Source organism: Grampus griseus, assembly GCF_964374135.1.
Source record: "Grampus griseus genome assembly, chromosome: 7".
In the NCBI taxonomy this organism is placed as follows: Eukaryota; Metazoa; Chordata; class Mammalia; order Artiodactyla; family Delphinidae; genus Grampus; species Grampus griseus.
The window spans coordinates 64,588,469-64,612,092 of record NC_139001.1 but is presented as its reverse complement, the minus strand read 5'-3'; the positions used below and the strand labels follow the sequence as shown (position 1 = coordinate 64,612,092).

Below are 23,624 nucleotides of genomic sequence, written 5' to 3'. Positions count from 1 at the left end.
TAGGGTGAAGTTTGACCCGTGTTTATTTACATTTGGTTTTACACTATTATATTTGGTTTTCTTTGTTAAGGATCTTTGTTTTCTTTTTTGGCTGACTTTTGTTAAATGGTCTGTGTTTGGCTTTTTGTTGACTTCTCACATGAGTAACAGCTTGAATTCACATAGAGTAGTCCTCAAAACTAAAATTTCAGTAACAAGTAATCAGTTCTCTAACTGCTTTTCGTGTTCAATGTTATAAAGAAGATACCTCAGGATTTCTGAATTTTGTTTCTTCATCACAGAAACTCTTCATGTGTCTGGGTAATTGTAGAACTTTTCTTTTTCCTTGATTCTGAAATGTTTTACTAGGATCTGCTGATATATTGGTGTTTTAAAATTAATTTTATTCCTATATTATGGTAAATACTTTAAATCTATGCCCAAATTTTATCTTCAGCAAAAATTTCTTCTATTGTATTTCATTTGTTCTGCCCACTCTCCCTCCCTCCCACGGAAATACTGTTATCTTCTAGTTTGAATTTTGCTGTCTGTTCTCTATCTTTGTCATCTTCTTTCACATTGTTGTTAGTATGTTATTGGTTTTTCTCTTCTGCAGCATGTATTACTCTATTAGCTGCCTTCAATGTGTATTTTAATTCTTCTAAGAAACCTTCAATACTCTTAGTTCTCTTCTCACCTTTGATAACTTTCCTTTCTTCTGATTTCACCATGGTTAGGAAATCAGACACACCTCTGCTTACACCTGTACTGTAAGTCAGACAGAGCAAGTATCAGCTTCACAACTCAGATATTAGCAAGTGTTCTCTTAGTGAAATAAAGAGGTCAAAGTACTTTTTACTTTATTCTATAGACTTATTTATTGATGACAGTAGCATCATTATTTTCAGTCAATTATTTGCTTTTTAAATTTTTTTATATAAATTTTAAATGTTACTTTCCATTTACAGTTATTACAAAATATTGGCTATATTCCCCATGTTGTACAATGTATCCTTGATTCCGTCTTACACCCAACTTGTTCTTCTGTGTTACCTTTCTCTTTAAAGTTACCCTAAACATTAAACACTGTTTGCAATCTCAGTTGCATCCAAGTCTTCTGAAATAGCACATTGTGAGGTCAGGCGACCAATGTTCCTATCTTCTTCCCCACACATCCCTAAGTCCCTAAGTAAGGGACTGTCTTATCAACCCTACAAATTTACATCAGGTGTCATCAGCATCAAGATAGGAACAGATAGGTGCACTGCCTTATAGTATACTAGTCAGGAAACATCACCTTGCTTTTCAGATGAGGAAATTGAAAGACACTGACTTAGGAGGTTAAGAACCAACATGGACACAGTTTGTTAGCTGAAGGTTGGTTTTCTATTCCACGACCCTACCTGCGTAGGCAAAGTTACTGATGGGAAAGAGAGAAGGAGAGAGAGTGAGAAAAAGAGAGACAGAGAGAGAGAGATTAAAATGTAATGTTTTTTCTGTGATCAGAATAAAAGGCTACAAGGCAATGGAATCCAAATCTCTTAATACTCAGGCAACTGATTTCCTGACCATTAATCTTAGGCATTTCCCGACCATTAATCTTAGGCATTTCCCAGTAGGATGAAAATGATAAAAATCATTTGGAAATATTTCAGAAGTAAATACTCGCTGTAAATTTTTGCAAAAATAAACTGCTGACTTTCTGTTAAGATTAATAAAATAATAACATCTTTAATTAATAATGTGCAAAATGAAATTTATATCTTAATGTGGAAAAACTTTAGTGGTTCATGTTCAATAAAATTTATATAGTGACCATTTACAACAAAGTAAGAAGAGTACAGCTGAACATAAACGGAATTCATCTGTGCAAATAGATAATCCAGAGAGGAAAATAAAGATATATTTTCTTCAGCATGTGAAAGACTTTCAGTAGTTGGTGGGAATCTCTTTTTATCAGGATCAACTGGAGGAGTGTACCTTTGTGTAGGTAGATATGAGGTTTTGGAAGACAGTTGAATTTTAAAAACTAACTGACATTTATTGTGAACATATCAGTTTCTACAATCACAGTATTCATATGATACAATGTCTTATTCCTTTATATTTTTTTCCTTTAATACTGTGTGAAATAAAATATAAAAAATAAATATTAAAATTTTAAAAATATATTTACAAATTTTATTAAAATAAATGAAAATTTTAACTGAATAAGAAGTCCTTAAGAAAAAGCAAATACTCAAGGAGTCAAAAAACAAATGATTTTTAATTTTTCCTGGGTCGCAGTAGTTGTTCTCAACTGCTGTTGTGTACAGAAATCTTGGAGAAGCTAATAGAAAGAACAAACAATGTAATAAGATGGTTCAATGTGGGGACTGGGTAAGAAGGTAGGGAGAACAGGGCAGGGAACAGCTTGGTGGTGGTCTGTTACCTGGGGTTGTCTGGGACTTGGTTCACTGTAATTAAATCAAACCGATTCAAATAACAAAGTATACCAAAGACCGCTAACCCTGTGAGTACAAAAGACTACCAGCCCTAAGGTGAAAGGCAGGGGGTGTATGAATGAGTGATAAACATATCAGAACTCACACATACACAGATATACACAGACACACCATATACTGGTTGGTTCCAGAAGGAGCCCTTGAAATGATTTTGTAATTACAATTCTTTAAGAGTGAATAGTAAACCAACAAGCAGAGTCATAACAGCAAAGAACACTGGATAAAATAAGAAAAACTAGTTTTGGAACCAACTCTGGCACCTATATCTAAATAACCATCACATTAACCAGGGAGAATCCTTAGGTTTCTTTCACATAAGGAAATATTTAGACATGTTTCCTTATGCCTAAAAGGAGTTGGTTAGACTAGGTGAGACTGTATCAGCTCTAAGACATTTCTGTTTCTAACAACTGTTATTCTGTGATCATGCAATCAGTCTTTTGCTCTGTTTGCAAGTATGTAATTCCTAATACCCTGTATTTTTGTCAGGTCGATGGCTTACATGGGAAAATATAAGATGCTCTGGAACAACTGACACAGCTTTTTTTTAATGGGACTATTATTTCTTTCTTATGTTACACATGCCTCTATGGAATAAAAGGAAAAAAATCCATAGTCTATAATTCTCATAGCATTCACATATTTTAGATTTATCTCCTTGAGGGTTGAAGGGTAGGGAGAGAAGCAAAGAGCAATTTTTAGACTTGCCAAAGATTTAGTCAAACCACCAAATCTGACACTTACTAATTGTGTGATCATGGGAAAGTTTTTTAACTACTCTGACTCTCCATTTTCTTTATCTAAAAATTTTAGAAAATAATAGAACCTACCTCATGAGGATGTTAGAGAAGTAAATGAGATGATGCTTTTATAGCATTTAGCATAACTCCAACACAATGCTTCAGGAAATGTTCATTAACATTATGTATCTCTTAATAAATACCTATTGTTCATCAGAATAATTGCAGGAGTAGGAGTGGGGACAATATTTTAATTTGCTGTTTGCATAAGCATATGCTTCTGTGTAGGCATTTTGTAGCTTTGCTTGAAAGCTTGAAAAAAAGAGGCTGACCATGAAACTTGGAAAATACCATGGAATGTTACAGTCTGTTTTCCGAGACCAGATGTTTTAAGTGCCTTCACTGTTCCTAAGATGATGCTATTTTCTTTTCAAAACCTGAAACGATGCTACATTTGTTTTCAGTGACTGCTGGCCCTAGTAAGCCAGCGAGTGGATTTGCAGAAGACAGTGCTGCGCAGAGAGAGGGTGTGTCAGACCTCCAGGAGGTGGTGTCCTTGAAGGAGCGGATGGCGAGGTACCAGGCAGCTGTTTCCAAGGGTGACTGCCGCAGCTTCTCCACCAACGTAAGCTGCTTCTAGTGCTTCTGCATTAGGCAGGCTGCTTGTCTGCCTTTCATATGCCTCCTTTACATTGCAATATAAGAATACTACTGGACAATGGGATAAAGTAGAAAAAACACAGAAATAGTGTGTATCAAATCCAGAGTATCTGAAATTAAGCTTCAGCTCTGCCACTTATTAGTTGTGTGAACTTGAGCTACTATCTTAACCCTTCTCTGAACTTCAGTTTCCTTAACTGAAAAATGGGAAAAAAACCATCTACTGCAGAGCGTCTCCGTGAAGAGTAAAAGAGATCATTTACGTGTAAGCCATAAGGCACTGTATAAATGTGTTACTACTGCCATAATTATCATTTAACCTATAGCTATTCTCCTTGGGAAGGTTGGGAATTAATTTCAGATCTTAATAATGTGGATCTGCATGCTGCCCTCCTTGGTCTCACGTATAGTTCATTTAAATTCACTGGCAGTATAATTTCTTTTGCTGTTCTCGTTTCTCTGTATGCCCTAAATCCATTAGAAGTAGCTTAATCAACATAGAAATGAGGGAGATTAGCAATGTAGAGAGTCTGCTAAACCAGTTATGATTACAGGAAACAGCAGGATTCAGTAAGACCACCAGTTTTTAGAGCGAATGCATAATAAAGTCATATTCAAAAGAATTTGTTGGGTTCCATATTCTGTGTCCTTCAATCCACAGGATTTGATAAGTCATTTTATCAGTAGCAGCTTTATAGCTTAATGGAATATAAGGATATTCTTTTATAATTATAATCTCCAAATTAGCAAAGTTGTTCATTTAACCAAAAGAGAAAGAGAGAGAGAGAATAGCCAAGAAGCCTGGTATTCTAAAATAGCTACTCTGAACATTTTTCTTTACAAATCATTCAGAGACAAGAATGACTGTGCCAAACTCATTAACAATGTTGCAATTCTAGATGACATTTGAGTTTTTAGATAGTTATTGAAATACATTTCAGGCGCACCATAGATTTTGAATGAATGTACAGAAATGACATAAGTTAACTTCATCACTTCCAAAACAAATAGTATCCCTCCAGCGCCTCCTGCCAGTCTTCTTACATAGCACCCCCTGCTGGATCATTAAGGAACTTTACTACCAATTAGTATTCTAAATTGGAAACATGATCCTTGGTGAAACAAGCTGACTTTGAAAATACCTAGTTAAAGACTGGTTGTTTAGTAAGCAATCTTTTATCTAGGAAGACTTTTATCTTGCTAAACACTAGGAGAATATACCATAAAACAAATTTGTATAAGGCATGATTCGTATTTATTGTGTACTAAAAAGAGAATATTTAAATTGGGCACATAAGGAAACTAAATTATCTCACTATTTAATATAAAAATTTTAAATTTTAATGCTATTCTGAAGAAATTCTACATATAAGGAATTTAATAATCCTTCTCTTTCCTGCGCATTTACAGACAAAACAAATTGAGGGGCAGTGATTTATGGTAGATATGCAATTAGACAGGGACAAAGCCAGACTAGATTCCAGTCTCTTGACTCTAGTACTCTTTCAACTATATTCAACTGCCTCCTCTTATATAAGAAAGCATCTTTGGTCCAGAAAAAGTGCCCTACTGTTTGGTTTGGCCCTAAGCTAATAAATATTTTGAGAAAAATGATCACACATATTGTCTCAGAGAAATCCTGATAAATATCTAAAGTAAAGCAAAATAACTGCCTTATTTGGTCAGTTGCATCAAATGTTTGTTCAATCAAAAAATCATGGAAATTGCTTATAACCAAATTTCTGTCTATACAAATAAACCAAATATTTTATGTGCAAAATTTGGAAGTCACTGATTTGGCCCCAAACTGAATCCATTATATTTCAGTCACATTGAAGTAGTTACTCTTTGTCCTAGATCAGTTTCTCTTTGTCCTAGACTCAGGCAGATGGCATTTTGTTGAACCTAAAGGAAAAGGCCTGCCTGTGAAAAGGCATCGGTCCTCAGAAGCCCCCTAGAGGAGAAAGGAGAAGTAACATTTGTTAGGCAACAAAATAACAGGTTCTGTACTGTGCAGTTTTATTTCCTTTATCTTTTTTAACACTTGCAAGAAATCTGTGAGAAATATATTGCTATTCCCAGTTTATAGGAAAGAAAACTGAGGTTCAGGAACTCTAGCCCAAGGTTTTAAGTGTCACAACTGGGATTAGAATTACTGTCTGTCCAACTCCCCAGATTGTTATTTCTATTATGCCCTACAAACCAAGAACAGTTCTTTGTAAAGGAAATTGCTGATTCTGTATGGAATATACTTACCTAGGTTTCAGTGTTATGTATTTAAGTTAACTTATTATTAAAATAACATTAGGTAGGTTCTGTATTAAGTATTTAAATTAACTCGTTAATAGAATAATTATCGGCATATCCATTAAATTTCAAATCTTGTTTCTGTGTCCAAGAATAAGAAACATAGAATAAGGATAAACATTTTTTAAAAGGTTCGACACAAAGCAATCTAAGTTATGTGGTCATTTACAATTACATAGATTAGTTGGGGTGTTAGCACATGGTGGTAAACAAGGCAAAGTGAACTCAGTCTGAGCAAAGAAACATCACTCCAGCTCATGGCCATAGGCTTCTCCTTGAGTAAGTCCTGCCATCTTACATATGTAAACTTTCCAAGCTGAGCTGAACAAGAAGACCTCATCGCCACTACTAAATAAACTATAGCTCAAAGGACTTTCTCCCTTAGGCTGGAGAGAAGCATCAGGAAGGCTGGGGTCATGGTTGTACTACTAGTAAAAATAATCAACTGTATGCATTTTTGCCTGTGTAACATGATCTGATTCCAAAGCACAGTGCTAAAGTAAATGAATGGATATATCTGTTTTTTAATTCATTTAGTAGATAAGAGGCAACCTGATCAGTATAGGAACTGATATTTTTGTGTAAACGCACACACTAGTAAAGTACCCACTCGTTAGCATAATTAATGAGGCTTACCAGATTAATTTGCACATCATTTAGACACTGTTTATAGTTGGAAAAAGTAAGTTTCTTCTTAACAAAATTTGCCTTAATTTCTGTAATTTAATATTTATATATTATCTGCATATGATCAATTGAAGAAGGCCATTTATGTAAATTAAATGGCAGGGGGGGTAAAAGAAATATTGTAGCCTTAATTCACCCTTCCCTTTCTTTATCTTAAATTTCAAAAGAGATGCCATAATTTCTAATGACTTTAACATGTATCAAGTGACAGTAATTGACCAGGATTTACATGTGAAGTTTGTTGCAGAATTTGATAGAATGTATCCCTTCTTTCCATAGAGTCAATGTGCATATTCTTAAATATTTGGCAGTCCCTGTAACTAGGGAAAGGTTATGAACTTGACAAAGCAATCACTTGAGTGTTTGCTAGTAATTCGGATAATCCTGAATATTAATTTCACCTCCAGTATTTTGGAGTATGGAAAACCCCAATTTAGTAGCTGTATTTTTAGTATTTGTTTGAGGAACTACATATTTGGGTGAAGATTGCAGGATCCCAAGAGTCCACAGTCCAAGGTATGGGAACCTCAGCTCACAGGCATTCCGTTACTCTCAGGTCTCAAGGCTTCCAGGGTTATGTCAGGACTAGGCCAGACCTCAGGAGATCTCCTGTGCAAGAAGTGTCACTGAGTCTCCTCCCAGTTTCAGGTGGACCTGGATGTATCTTAGAGGAAAGTGGGCTGGCCTGGGGCCTGTTTGCTTGACAGTTGTCATCCCATCTGGGCTTGAGTGCCCACTAGGCTGGGGCATGTGCTGAATCATCAAAACCAAAGCCTTCGAATTACTGCACTTCCCACAGGGGCATAATATCTGACAAGACTCCTCAGTGATTCAGGTTGTTCTAAATGACACCTACTGGAATAGGCTTTCTCATTTGTAAAATGCCAATGATAGACCTGAATCCTTCTAAACTTAGACATCCCCACCATAAATGACCGTATCTCACAGAACGTGAGAAGCATCAAGTGACAAAATATATGTAAATACATAGAAAATCACTCAGCACTACGTATTAAGTAGTTGTTATTTTTACTAATATTAATGTATAGTAATAAAAATATGCTCCCCAAAATAGCTTCAAAGCTATTTTGTTCATCCTTAATGATTTAAATACATTTTAGAATAAGTCAAATGTTTTTAATATCCTTATTAATGTATTACCTATATAGACATTTGGAATTTTAATGACAACTTTATTGTGGATTAAAATTGAATCAATTACTCTAATTTCTGCTAGTCTGTGTATTATGAGAGAAATCCATTCTAACAGACCTAATCTCCAGACATAAAAATCTATCTGAGATAAGGAAAATTAACTCAATATTTTAAAGATCCTTCTGACTTTATATCAAAAGACTGATACAGGAAAAAACAACATGGAGAACTTATTTTTATTAAGGTTTTCTGTAATAAGATCCTCCTGAAATAATTGTGTATGTTAATATCTTTTTAATATACCACTCAATAATTATCAACCATTTTTTTAAAAAATAGCTTGAGAATCCCATCCTGAGAAGATGTCAAGCTGAAATTTCCTTTTTCTTTCCTTTTTCTTGTCTTAGATGCTGGAAGAATCAGAAATGTGCACAGTGCCTGGCGGTTTGGCCAGAGTGAAGAAACAATTTGAGAAGGACAAAATTGCTTCTTCCTGTAATACCTTTACTCAGTACCAATACCAGCACCAGGACAGATCTGAGCAGGTAGTACTACTATTGGTAAAGGATAAATCGTGTCTGGTTGAAATGCTTTCATTTCAGTGCTAATATAAAACACACATCCCTGCCCTCTTTGGTGGTATATTTATTTTCATTACTCATTAACAAGAATTGTAATTTTAAAATGTTTTAGAAAAATCACGGTTAATTCATATCAATGTATTGATTTATTTACTTGGAGCATTTTGCCATGTTTCTAGGGAATCATACTGGAATATTTGTTCTCTTGGCTTCTAATGTCTCAAACAAAAATGAAAATTAAATAGCCTAGGTTAGTCAACAGGTAAATAGAAATGTTGAGCACAATATTTACATTGAGCCTCTGCCTTTAGGTTATAATTCATGATAAACTATCTGTTATTTGTTTGCATAGATTAAATATGAAGCATTATTCAGCTGCGTATTGTGATGAGTTTTCTGCTTTCTTCAAAAATCACCAAAAATTGAGTAGTGGAAACCAGATGTTATATAAAACTGCATAATACAACTTCTAAATGCTATCTTATATAAAAGATTCTTTCCCATTTCATTACTCCATTGTCCTATATTACCGAATATTGTCATGGGTGATGATTTTTGCATGTGAAAATCTAAGTAATAAAACTCATTAGAGTAAGCCTGGCACTTTGGAAAATAGTAATTGCACTGTAAACAGCTGGACTTAGGCCCAGGTTTTCCAGGAGGAAGAAAGTAACTGGGGTATTTCTGAAATGTTGTAGTCAGAGATAAACGTGGGGGTTGTTTTTGTTTTTTGGTTTTGTTTGTTTGTTTGTTTGCTTGTTTTTTCAGAAAACTCCCTAGGGTATTTAGAGTTGCCTAAGTTGTGGCTATTAAGGCAGTTGGGTTTGTAAGGTTGCGTCAGGGGCAGTATATCAGATAGATTGATTAAAAGTCTGGTATGTGGAATATTAGTTGTTTTCTTTTTCTGGCTTTGAAAAGTAAACAAGAAAAAAAAATGTGCAATGTAAGTTGCTCACAATAAGTTTACGGTAAGATTTCTTTTAATTTTGCCTAAAGGAAATGTAATATAAATAAATTAAGATTGGATATACTTGTGACCTAATGTATAGCTCTTGCAACATAGGATTCTAAGTGAATCAAGTATATGTGTTTACTTGAAACTGATCAACCACATGCTATATAGTCATCATTAATAATTTAAATAAATCCTACGTAGAAGATAGGTAAAGTATTTCCATATCCTTTATTTTGCAGGAAAGCGGTGTGATAGAGTGTAAGGGCTATGGGACTTGTAGATCTGAGTTCACACACCACCCCTGACATTTATCAGCTGAGTCCCATAGACCCAGGGCCATCTTCATTGTGGGCAGTTAAACAGGGCTCCATACTTAGAGGGGCCTTGCACTTAGTTTCATGCTCTGCTGTCATCTTGAAATTCTTAAGATTTTTGAATAATGGACCGTACATTTTCATTTTGCACTGGGTGTAGCAAATTATGTAGCCAGTACTACATAGTCCAAATTCATAAGCCCCTCAAAGTCTCAGTTTCTGTTGAGTTATGATGGAGAAACTGATGAGTGTTTTGTCTATCTCATGAGGTGATTGTGGCAGTCAAAGATGACAAAGAGCAGTTTCCATGAAAGCATTTCATCATCTGTGAAACTTGGTATCAGTTAGGATGCTTTATATTGCAAAAGACCAAAAACTCAACCACAAGAGTCTTAAACCAAAAGGAACATTACAGATTCATAAAAGTGCAGTCTTGTGGAAGGAAGGCTTGATGTAAGTTCCAGGGGTGTACTAGAGCAACTGGCTTGTACCAACTCTTTGATTATTAAATTTTCAGGAATTTTGTAAACCAGATAATATTGTGTTAATAGCTTGAAATCAGCCATGTTGATAATATTTATACCAAGGGAATTGTCAAATGCAAAAAATCAGGGATGTCCCTTCCCTTCCCTTCTTCCTTCCTTCCCTCTTTCCTTCTTTTCTTTGAGAACCCATTGTGAAGCATATATTACCTTACCATTGATGTAATTAAGGACTCACAGTATGTCTCTAGCATAGTAGCTAAGAGCACTGGGATGGAGCATGATCACCTGGGTCCAAATCCCTGCTCCTTCATTTATTTATTTATTTATTTAATTTATTTTATGTATTTATTTTTGGTTGCATTGGGTCTTCGTTGCTGCGGCAGGCTTCCTCTAGTTGCAGCAAGCAGGGGCTACTCTTCGTTGCAGTGTGCGGGCTTCTCATTTTCTTGTTGCGGAGCACGGGCTCTAGGCACACGGGCTTCAGTAGTTGTAGCACAAGAGCTCAGTAGTTGTGGCTCGCGGGCTCTAGAGCACAGGCTCAGCAGTTGTGGCGCATGGGCTTAGCTGCTCCCCAGCATGAGGGATCTTCCCAGACCAGGGCTCGAACCCGTGTCCCCTGCATTGGTAGGCAGATTCCTAACCACTCTGCCACCAGGGAAGCCCTCCTTCATTTATTAACTGAATGACATTAGGCAAGTTTCTTAACTTCTCTGTGTCTCAATTTCCTCAATTATAAAGTCAAGATTATAATAGTACCCACCTCATAGGTTTGTTAAGAGGATTAATTAAGCTGTTTTTGTAAAGTACTTAAGACTGTGCCTGGCCCTTTATAAGCACTTCACAAGTGTTTGTTTAAAAAACTGAGTATCTCCTTGATCATATTTCTTCTTTTTTACCTCTCAGCTTCACTTCCTCTGAGCTGGCCCCATTCTCTCCCAGGTTTTCCCCAGAAAGGAGTAAAAACAATGCAGAGAAAGAGTGAGAATCCTTTTCCCAGAAGCCCCAGGGAAAGAAACCTTACAGGATCTAATTGGTTCTAAGTGGAATACACATGCTCCCCCTAGAACTAAATTGCTGTAGCTAGAGGTTGCTGATTGGCTGAGGCCTCTGTACCTGTTTAGCTACGTGGAAGATCTCAGCATACCCTTATGAACAAAGAATAAATGAATACTGGGCAAAAACAAAAACAACCAAACCAGCAAATATATATATATATATATATATATATCCACTATAAGCTCCTTGCAAGTATAGTTTATTATTATAAGCTGTAGTTCCTTCTCTGTGACCATGACATACTAAAGTGTGTGAGAGTAATAAAAAAACATGTGCTAAAAATCTGAATATCTGCATGACTCTGGGCCTGTAGGGACCTCTCTGAACTTCAGTTTCATTATCTACGTTTAGATACACTAATAATACCCCATAATTCCATGAGGAATAACTAAATCTAAGTCACAGTGCAATGCAATATAAATAAAATATAAAGGGAATATATGGAAGGATAAACTAGTAAATACCATTTATTGAACTGTATGCAGAAGTCTGTAGGAAAATGAAAGAAAAAAGTCATCTGTATCTTAGAAAATCAAATGACTAACTTATACTCCTTAATGGAAATTTGAGATACATATCAGATTTGGTTATAGAGAGGAAAACACAGAAAAATCATGTCTTAGATATTCACTTAAACTTTTAAAGCTATCTGAATGCATTCTAAAAATCACTTCTTTTATCAGCAGGGATTGAGAACAAAACATTTACTGGTAGACAGACAGTTAATTCTGTCTTACCCAAGTTATTGTCGGCTCTGAGGGTGTTTTCAGTCTTTATTGAAAGTACTTGAGATTTAGCTCTCTGCTAAGTCTGCCACTGGTCAGAAAAATATTTATTTTGCTGACATATAAAAATTAATATTAGCTTGGAAATCAAGTTTAATTAGAGTTAAAAGAAAGAACATTTGTTTTGGATTTCTGACAATATTTAATATCACAATTAGTAATAATTTCATAAGGTGTAATAATTCAGTCCAGTCTGCCTCTTTCCTTCCTAATGTATTGAAGTGAGCTATTTCAGGGTAATTAGCTATTTGGAAACAGTTTGTCTGGGAGATCAGCAATGGGACTAAACAAGTTTTGAAAATTAAGCTATCTCTGAGGTTAAAGGTCCCTCTGTTTTTTTATTGATTATTTCATACGTATTGAAAAAGAGGTTATGAAATGGGGGGAAAAATGGAGGTACAAGATATAGGAACATTCGTTTATGCCAGACATTTTAAACTTGGAATGATGTCCTATTTATGTGTTCTAAACTTATGCTTTATGGTTCTGCCTGTTTAACAGTTACCAGCATCACTGCTAGCCTGTGGAGTATCCTTATGTAAATTAGAAAAAGGAGCTACTCTCAACAGTCAGGGCCCCTGGGTGAAGGATGTTTGGGGTGAGGGTTCAGCTTCTTAGAAGAATGTGTTGGAGAAAACTTTACTAGGTGACTCTGGTAGTTACTACTACCCATTTTTAATATCACCCATTTAGATTCTGTTTTTCAAAACAGCCATTACTGATTCCTGTAGATAGGAATGAAATCCAACCCTCCTTAAGGGATTATGAGCCATTCAGCATGTGTCCTGTTGATATTTAGGTTAGAAATATCACATTAGCATTGTTTCTGACTTTGTCTTAGGATTGATTTCTCAGAATTCTATGCCAGTGAAAATCAGTAGGTTCTTAATGCTAGAATGGAAAGGACCATTTAAGAGAGATATTTTTAATCCACTCAGTACAGCAGGCTCCATTTGGGAAAAAAAAGAAAAATAACCCATCCCCTCATCCTTAAAAGTGTGTCTTGAAGTATGCTGGAGCAGATGTTGTTGGTATGAAATGGCCATTGTCTCCTTTCAGAGTTGATTTTCACTCACCCTTTCCATGGTTTCTGGGTTGTTGTTTTTTTTTAAAGATTTTCTTCCTCTCTTTCTTCCTTTTTAACAGCTTTATTGAGATAATTTGCATACCATAGAACTCACCCATTTTAAGTGTACAATTCAATGTCTGTTTAATATATTCACAAAGTTGTACAGTGTCACCACAATCTAATTTTAGAACATTTCCATTCCTCCAAAAAACAAACCTTGGACCCATTAGCAGTCTTAAGATGTTCCTTCTTTGTGCCATAGTCTCACATTCAGGATTTGATTTTCATTCTCTCATGCTTATTTCCTCTTCGTTTTCTTTCTCTTTTATTTACACAGTACTGAGTAGCTCCTTGCGTATTAATTGTGAAGTCCTACAAGCATCTTCTTTTCTGGAGTTGTTTTTTTTTGTTAGTTTTGTTTTGTTTTCATTTTAAGTGGCTTAAGTAGGGAAGAGCAGATGGGGCTCCAAAAGTCTGGTAAGTAATCAGTGCGATACAGTGCTTAGGTAATTGCTTTCATGTGAAAATGGCTGCACTGAATCTATGTCAAGAGTCTAAAGTATTCCTGACCTTCACTCCCTGCCGCCAAGTCTGATGGGGACCGGTAGGGAGCTGCAAGACAGTATGTATCTTTCCACATACATCTGCTGTTGCAAAAATCCTCATGTAAACATTAGCACTCTGTAGGATTATGTAGATTTGGAACAACCTCTGGACAATTTTAGGCTGATAGAAAATATTTTTGACAGGTTGTGACAGATATAATCTGACATCTGTGTGTTTTAGACTCTTTAAAGGTGACCCGTAATTATTTTCTAGCAAACTAAACATATTTTTATCAGCTAAATGTCCACATTGCAAAGCATGTCTCACGTAAATGTTTTAAACCTATCTTTAGCTTTCTGCCCCATGCACGGTTTTTCAAGGGCCTAGATTGCTATTAACAACCCCAATCTAACCTAGATCTCTATCAGCACACAAGGTTGTGACCAAAAGTGTGTCTTGAAAAGTTTTCTAGTTGTGCGCACGGTTTTAAAATGACTATTATAACTAAAGTAACCCCACTCAAAATGAGGCAGTTTACACTCATGGTTAGGCCTATTGGCTCCAGAGTCATACAGCCCAGGTTAGAATTCCCTGAGTTAACCACGTAACCTATTCTGTGAAATGAGGATGAAGTAACAGGTGTGTTAAAAATAAAATGAGACCGTTCATGTAAAATTCTTACTAGAATGCCTAGCAGATATTAAATGTTCAGTAAACACCAGCTATTATCATTAGTAGTGTTGCCAGTGAAGCATAATCCAGTGGTAATTATTCTCAAAGTAGAATGCGGTTCATAAACATTTTATGTATAGGTAAGAGGACAAAGGATGGCATTGTTCTGTGCCTCACACCTTAACTGTTTTTTCAGTTTTTTAGCCTGGGGAGACAGAATCGTTTCCTAGAAGCTCATTAGGTAATTAAAGATTAGTTTATAATTAACATCCCTGTACATGCTTTGCAACCGGTGACCTCCTGCTACCCAGTCTCCATCTGTCTCCTCCCTTCCTACCCGTGTCCACCTTCCTATAGCTCTGTAGGTCTTGGTGGAATCCCACATTTTTTCCGACAGAAGGTGAATGGAAAAGAATTATATTTGGTAAAAAAAAAATGTCCTTGCTCAAGATGTGAAGCCAATTAACTGCATTTAGTACTGCTTTTCCCAACTATGAGGAAAGCAAAAACACAAACTAAACTCTGTGAAAATGTGTATTTCTCAGGATGAAAGGCTTTTTCTACCAGCCCCAACAAACCACTAATTCTTCTCCTGCTTCCAAAAAGCCCATATGTGCCTGGTTTGTCTAGAAATGGGGCTTCCGGTACTTATGGAGCACCTATTACGGGCTTCTACCCCAGGCCTCCCTGGGTTGGGGTACAGGAATGTAGTAGGAGTGGTTTTCAGTAAGTCCTCTGTCTGCTGGTTTCTACATCACTCTGGACCCGAAGCAAGACCTCTTCAGAGCTCCTGACATGTCTCCTCCTACCTTTTCTCTGACTGGATAAGGATTTAGAATTGACATGAAATCTCAGTGGGAGCTCTTGTCCTCTAAGTCTCCTAGGCTCTCAGTAAGGTGGTCCTCAACTCTGGTCATGCACTGGAACTCCTAGGGCAGCCCAGGTAATTCTGGTTTAATTGTCCTGGCATGGGGTCAGGGATCAGGGAATTTTATAGCCCTCCAGGGGATTCTAATGTGCAGCAATGAGCATGGCAGTTCAGGGTTGAGCCAGGATTTGTTATCCCAGAGATGACCACTCCCCTCTTAGTTTCTCATCTGAGGCTTCTCCACTGCCCACCTCATTCTTCACTCTGATACCAAGGCCCTTCTATTTCTATTGAGATTTCTCTTGAGATGCCTACTGCAAAGAATACAACAGGGGCTGTTGAGAACAGAGAAATCAAGGGCTTAAAAGAATCATGGTGAATATAATAAATGCCAGTCAGCCAAACGACCAATTTACTGGTACCTCCAAGCCCAGTTAACTCCCATGTTAATGGCAGACTGTATTAAAATTGTGAGGATTTTTTTTGCATATATACAAAGATAGATTCAAATATTTTTTAAAAGCTAGATAATGGAGTGATATAAGTGAACTAAAGAAATACATATCAAAGCATTTAAAATAAACCAATTAGAATAAAAATAAACTAAAAATAATGAATTTATTAGCTTAAGCTACACTGATATGCCAATAATTAATTAAAACTGAGATTTAACTCATTAATATTGCCATCTTTCATTAAAAAACTTTAATTTCATAGGATTATACAATCTGGTTACCTAATGTCTCTTGAGTTTGTACCTTTGATATTTCTATAAAAATAATATTAATTTCTGAAAGACATAAGATGATTATAAAGTGATAAACCTTATTAAATCATATAGTAACATGGTCATAGACATTTGGCTCCTTTCACAGCTAAACTAATATGTGGACTCCCCCTGGGATACAAGGTGTGCCTATAAAGCACTATAAGACTATCTTATGTGATCTACTGGCATTAATCACATTACTTTAGAGCCACACACTATAACTCTCAACTTCTGCTGTCCCCAAATGAAGTTGATGGTAATTGCTAACTGTCAACTGAGGTGTGACCATAAAGTCTCAGTCATGGTTCCTTTGCAACTTCCAACTTCAGCTTCTTTTGCAGAATCTGTTGGTAGATGCTAGTGCACAGAGGGATTCACACCTCCCTCCCCTGGGACAGCACTGCAGGCCATTCCAGTGCATCATTATAAAGGGAAACACATTCCAACCCCGCACTGTGAAGATACCCGCAAAGCATTTGCCTGGGTCTTGTGTGGAAACTCTATCTTCTTGATGAAACAGTGTAGTCCATCCAATGTGTGCATTCTGCCTGGGTTCCTTTACTGTGCTGAAAATGAGCAAACAAACTAATCTGCCTGGTGGCTTGGAGGGGTTTAGAAACATTACCAGAGGAAGGGGGGCCCCCAGTACAGTTTCTCAGGCAGTCAGGGCCTCAGTGAATGGTACAAATACTCATAAGTAAAACTGAGTTGCAAGATTCAATGCTTTCAAAAAACCTTGAATTGGTTGCTTTTCTATGATTCATCTTATTCTCCAAAATAAAAGTTGTAGTAGTAACATTTACCCAATTATTGGAGTATTACTATCAAAGTTTCTCTTTCTCTTAATGGTACTTTTAATGGTGAGTTTTCTGTTTCTGAAACCTATTTGTTCTTATAGAATCCATTTTCAGTTTCATTTACAGAAGAAAAGTATACTTACAGATATACCCTTCACTCCTTTAAAGTGAAAGGAATTGGGATTGCTTTAGGAGAAAAGGAGTGGTATTGTTCTTATCACAGGGCCTATGGTTATTGAGAGAGTGTCACCTAGACCCTTTCCTCAAAGACACAAAGTGAGAGCACAGAGTTTCATGTTCTTAGAGGTTCAGCAGGTGATCTGAAAAAGTTTTTGATGTTGATAAAGATGTAAAGCACAGATGTTTTGACATAATCAAATTTTATGTCTTCTTTTATGGGAGGGAGTGGATATTTAGGGAAAGTTGGAATAGAAAAAAAATACATTTGTATAGCCCCTTCTTCAATCTGGTCTCCTATTAGTTTAGAATTGTAACTGTGCTCTTTGTATAATTACGCTTAATAGAATTCTCAAGTATATAGACAATATCTTATAATATACTAATTAAATTTACTTTCTTTTTAAATTTTATAATAGAATGGCAAGACATAGAATTTTAAGTTCTGAGATTTTTGCTAGTTTGTGAGGAGCAAGGAAAATTATAACAACAAAAGAAACCCTTAAGATTACTCAGTCATTTTGTTTGCAGAACTTAGTAAAATCTGCAAAATGTTTTTTCCACATGATTACTTTTATAAAACGGGTGTTTTCTGTAAGCACTTGACATAAGAGGATATTATTAGCTCTTTCTGCTGCTTCTGGGTCTCATATTTCTCAGAATAAACCTGTCTTCATGGATCTCTGAAAATGACTGGATCGAGTCAAGCTTGTCTATTCTTTTGGATGTTCGTTTATTTATTAGTTTGCATAATTACAGATGAATTATCATGCTAAAAAAAACTGGAAGAACACAAGGTCCGAGAAAAGGAAGAGGCATTAAGAGATTCTGTCCTTAGCACCATGCCCTTACAGAGATATGTTTAAGAAATTCTTCATTTTTTCCAGCTTCTTTGCAAATCTCAACATCACAGAAGCCAGAGTAAGATTACATCTCCTTCTAACAGCCTTTTCTTGTCCTTGTTCTTTATCCCTATCTATCCTGAGTGATCTACCCAGCATGGTCCAAGAAACAGCTTTTTAGGAGACTACTTCATTTCTAACCCCATCAGGAGGACAGGGCACATCATATACCAGCCACTACATGGACCCCAATAGGGGGAGCCAAGTGCTCAATTCATCTTCCTTATCCTTGGGTAAATACCAGCGTCTTCTAGAGACATCATCCTGCTATGGCATTTGAAATTCCTCCCTTGGATCCTGCAATTCATCATATTGCACAGTGTATGGGGATACTGTTTGGGGAGGTTTAGGGTGCTTCGATGAAGTCAGTACTTTAGGCTGGGGTTCAGTTTGTGAGCCTTTTATCAGAAGCATTTTGTATCATTATTCTAAAAATATCAACAAATTCCCCCCAATCATATTTTCTGTGTTTTGTTTTTCTTTTAGAGGATCAAAAAAAAGTTTTCCTTTTTTTCCTCAGTTCCTTTTCTTCCCTGTCTTTATGGTTTCCAGGCCTTTCGTTACTAGAGAGGGGATTATGATAATGAGAAAGTGTACCATCAAGTCTGGGTACCAAAAATAGAGAAAGAAAAGCAATAATTTGTGGGGAGGAGGGAGTGTGAAAAAAAATACTGATGAGAGAATTATAGATACTTACATACAGAGCTACTTTTTCTGTATCAGAATCAGATGCAAATATGTTGATTTCCTCCTGTAAAAATAGTGGTGAGACAGACAATATCATGTCACACAAAATACAGGTTAAATTACTTAAATATAATGATCATAGGCTCTGTGTTTGGCACCTATGCTCAGTATTATTTCTCTTCTTATAATTTTGAGATACGTGATCAAGTATTTATCTTTGACTGTTTCATAGACCACTATACTTGAAATAAGCTTTAAAGACTATCACTCCTTAGCAAAGCCTGTTTGAATCTCATCCGCTCTGATGCATCCTTATAGAACCAACTTGATCTTCAGTCATGAGTCTTCAGCAAGTGGGTGGGTGCCCTGGAACTGATAAGTGTAACTGGGAGAAAATCCAGTACAGATCAAAGGGTATGTCCTTAAATTTCATTTCATCTGATTTGTTTCTACAAATCTATAGGAGTTAAATGGCTCAATTTTTATAAGCTGGAGATGTATATTTTTAGGCAAAATGAAACTATTTAAGCATCTACTTAAAGCAAATCGTTCTTTATCCTTTTTTGTAAGAACCTTGTTTCCATTTTGAGACCCTTCTAACCTCTGACATTGATTTTTATATTTCTTGAAACCTTTGCACTTGATGACCGATATTACACTGATAAAAAAGATGGTTCACTGAATCAACAACCCTAAAAGAAATAAAGCAAATTGTGTGGTTACCTGATATACTGGTGAAAAGCATATTAGGATAAAAGACTCAGTGATTTTTTTCAAAAAAATTAATATACAATAAAAATTACAGCACATGATTATTCATTTTTAGATTCTTTGAAGGCATTTCAGTGCAGTTCTTCAGCATACTTAGCTAGTTGAGAATAACTCTCCTTTCTTGTCCCTACTTTAAATGCACTTTAGGTACATCACAAGTGCATGTTGAGCACATCACTTATTGCTTTAAGGTGTTAAAAGCATTGACTCAAAACAACTGGTTGACTGAATTCTTGTTCATCTCTATATTCATGGTATATGTTTGGAATTTTCAAATCTTGCACAGCATTTTCCCTTCAACTCCTTTTACTGGTTAAGTCCATGGGTAATCAACATGTAGAATTTAAAAATGGTAAAATTCTTAAGAAATTAGATGTTATAAAGTGTGAAGGGCATTGTATATTTCCTGATACATAACAGCACTCAATCAGTGGTAGCTCCTTCTATCTCCTTCAATGCTTCCCTACTCTCTACCCCAGCAGATTACAAATGAGGATTCTAAGTGAGACTGAAATTAGCTGTGATTTACTTACCTGATTTCTCACTTGAATTGATGACAAACTCCAGCCCATAACCCAACATTCCTGTCTCTACTTCAATCTCTTTCCATTCCCCGTTTTACTAGTAGATACATTCACCAGTGATTGCAACTAATTACCCTTTTATTTTTCCTGATTTTTCCTCATTATGAAGAAAACTCAAATGATCAGAGTAATTAATTTGTAGTCATAATGAATAATTATCCTGAAATGCTTTGTTTGCATGGATTATCTTGGAATGCTTACATCAGAGCCAAATCTGTTTTATGGTGCTTTTTCCTTCCTCTTGGATTTTATATAAGGATTTAAAATGTATTCCTCCCAGTGACCAAGACTGTTGACCATAAAGGCTCAGAGGGACAGTGAATGAAGGAGGCAGGTTTGTATAACAGGAACTCTTCATGACCCTATTAGCAGGCAAACTGTACTGTCTCAGTCTTCCTAAAGGAAGTTGTAATGTCACATGGAGCATATATTGCCAAGAAATAAGCCCAAATCAATTTCATCATAGGACATTTCTAGAAAACATAGTTTTCTACTATGTTATCTGTTGTCAAAAATGAGTGGCATTCCTTTTCTTGTGTTTTTAACTGGTTTCTGTTTGATTAATAAGACCTCTGTGTTGGCAAATAATACTTTCTTAGGAAAGGTAATGTGCACTTTTCATTCTTTTGGACATCTGAACCTCCTGTACTTGGGGACTCCACCACCCCATTAGGCAAAACCAGCCTCCACTAGAAGAAGCTGCAAATATCATACACGCACTCTCCTGGCCCTGCTCGTATCTAGGACCCAAGCTTGTGAACTAGACTGCACCAATCAGACACCTCCAACTCAGTCTTTGCATTAAGAAGTAATGAAATGGCATGAGAAGCAGGGACTATGAAGAATCAGTTTTGGTGATGGCTGGTGGCGGAGATTAGCTACATCAATTTTCAAGAAAGAACCATTCTAGAAGCAATATCTGTTATATAATATCAATGGCTTTGGCAATGAGTGTGTCCAATGTCAGCAGCAAGGGTGCCTTCTCCAGAAGGTTCTGCAGCATTTTTCGGCAGTGTTCCTGGCTACAAAACCTCCAAGTCTTATTCTGTGAGAATAAGTATATTTCTGGAGTCTTATTCCTGGAGACTCTGTGGAATACACTTCTGCTATGAAATGTCTCTTTAACAAAGTACCTGTCCTATTTAAATCAGTTAGACTCTGATGCTTGACACTGGGAGCTGTGACTGATAAAACTATATATAAATTACAAATCTTAACATTCTTATTTTATCGTCTAGATGAGAGGCACACAACAGGACCTTTTAGGAAAGAGTTAAGTGTGAGAAGAATTGTATAATAGTAGATTAAATCACTGTGAACTGACTCTCCACTGGGTACCAGTTCATGAACAATGAACCAAAGAAGAACTGGATAGGTGATCAGAAAGCCACTCTCTGGCCATGCCTCTATAGAAATGTCCATGTCCTAGGGGCCAGAATGACTTAGAAGAGTTATAATATGCATAGGCACCTTTTTGCTTCTCTTTGAAAAATCCCCCAAATCCACTACTTCTCTGGTTGAAAACAATGTACATATTGAAATTTGTTTTTTCTTTCGTTTCTGGGCTTAATTCTACAATGAAAAAATTCATGGCAAAATGTATTGACATAACCACAGACGATCTACTTTCCTTCAATCTTTTTTTTTTTTCCCTTGTTTACTATGTATCCCAAGTTACTAGGAAAATAGCTGATGCAGAGTAAGTGTGCAATGAATATGTTAAGCAAAGATAGCAAATACTAATGTAGCACTTATGAGCCAGGTTTTCACATATGTTAACTGACTTTCTCCTCACAATAACCTTCTGAGATAGGCATTATTTTTAGCTGCCCGCCCCCTACTTTTTTTTGACAAGAAATGAACTCATGAAAGATCTAAGTAACTTGGCCAAGAAAGTGAGCAAATGTGATCCTAACTCAGGAAGGCTGACTCCAGAGTCTGTGCCTTATTTTTTTTTTTATTCAGCTAATAGTCATTAACCACTCACCATATGTCAAGCACAAAAGATTCAATGATGAGTATGATATTATTTTGCCCTCAAGACGCTCACTCTATCAGAGAGAAACACATATAACAAATAATTACAAGTGCAATATGGTAGATTCTGTCATGGAAAATATAAATGAGGTTTGTTGGGACACAAGGAGGTTGTGATAAACTTTACTCTGGATGAAGGATGGTCAAGGAGGGGAATCTGAGGGTGGAGGATGCTTCAGCTGAGACTTAAAGTAATTTTTTATAAATACAGAATTACATTCTAAGTGAAAGGAACAACTTATGCAAAAGGTAAAATAGTATATTTGTGAATATAATGAGGCACAATTGAGTCATGATGCTGGAGATGTAGCCAAAGGCTGGATAAGAGAAAAACTTATATGCTATAATAAAGATTTTTTACTTTATTCTAAGGCAATCAAAAACCATTGAAGAAACAAACAGGGGAGTAAGATGAATAGATATGCATTTAAGAAACATTTTTTCTAGTTGTATAGGATTGATATAAATGGTGTCGAGGTTAGACTGAAGAAGATAAGTTAGGAGACTACTGAAATAGCAGATTAAATACATGAGGACTTAAACGGGTCAGAAGTTCTAGGGTAAAGAGGGCATTGACTCAAAAGATAATTAAAGATAGAATTGGAAGAGCTTATAAATCAATTGGATATTGGTGAAGAGGGGTAATAATAAAAAGGTAGAATTCTTCTCTTTCTCTCTTTTGGTTTGCATTAATTAATGTAAGATATATGTTACCCCTGGTTTTCTTTTTCTTTAAAATGTTTTCATTCTTTTTGCAAGCTTTTTTTTGGTAATTTCACTGCTCCTTGAGACTAAGTTTTAGCCTCTTTTATTGTACTTTTATGTTTATTTATATCCAAGTGCCTTTTTTGTTTTAAGATGCCTTACGTCTATGTTAGATTGAAATCCTGTATACACGTATGTGTGTGTGTGTGCGCGTATGTGTGTGTATAAAAAACATACATCTACATAAAACTTCTAGAAGGTGTCCTTTACTGAAAATTGAATGTTTTTATGTATCCTGTTCTTTTTAGTTTGTCACATAAGTATTGTTGTTTATATTACTAATATGTTTGATGGCCCAGTTGAGAGTACATCTTTTACATGTTCTTTTAATGAATCTTCAGCATTTTTGGACACTGGGATATGGCTCTATAAATAACACTTTGGGGAAAGTAGAGGACAAAGTTTTAGTAGTGAAAGCTGGCATTACTTATTTATAAACCTCCCTCTTTGAAGTCAAATATTCCTACTTTCAAATTAATTATTTTTATTAAAAAATTATAAGTTTTGCTCTTTATAGCTAAATATGACCAAAGCATAATTGTTTTGAGCCCAGAAAGAGCTGAAAATAATTGAATGATAGTGCTTCTCTCAGAGATTTATACAACAAACCTGCATAATTCATGCATGTGTATATATTACAGATCTTGTCTCAAGAGAATTTCAAGCTAAGTGAGCCATTTTTATTCCGTTAGATATGTATGTACAGTTTTTTAAATTAATTAATTAATTAATTTAGCTGCACCGGGTCTTTGCTGTGGCGTGTAGGATCTTT

The 23,624-nt window shown here is 35.9% G+C and overlaps 1 protein-coding gene across 1 annotated transcript in view; it reads left to right on the top strand.

Annotated features, from left to right (window-relative positions):
- XIRP2 (xin actin binding repeat containing 2) overlaps positions 1-23,624 on the top strand; it is a 66,802-nt gene that overhangs the window by 18,791 nt on the left and 24,387 nt on the right. Inside the window, exons 2-3 of the mRNA XM_082659035.1 lie at positions 3,688-3,848; positions 8,440-8,577. Coding sequence (XP_082515161.1) covers positions 3,792-3,848; positions 8,440-8,577 — 195 coding nt within the window. The 5' untranslated portion in view covers positions 3,688-3,791. The remainder of the gene's footprint in view (positions 1-3,687; positions 3,849-8,439; positions 8,578-23,624) is intronic.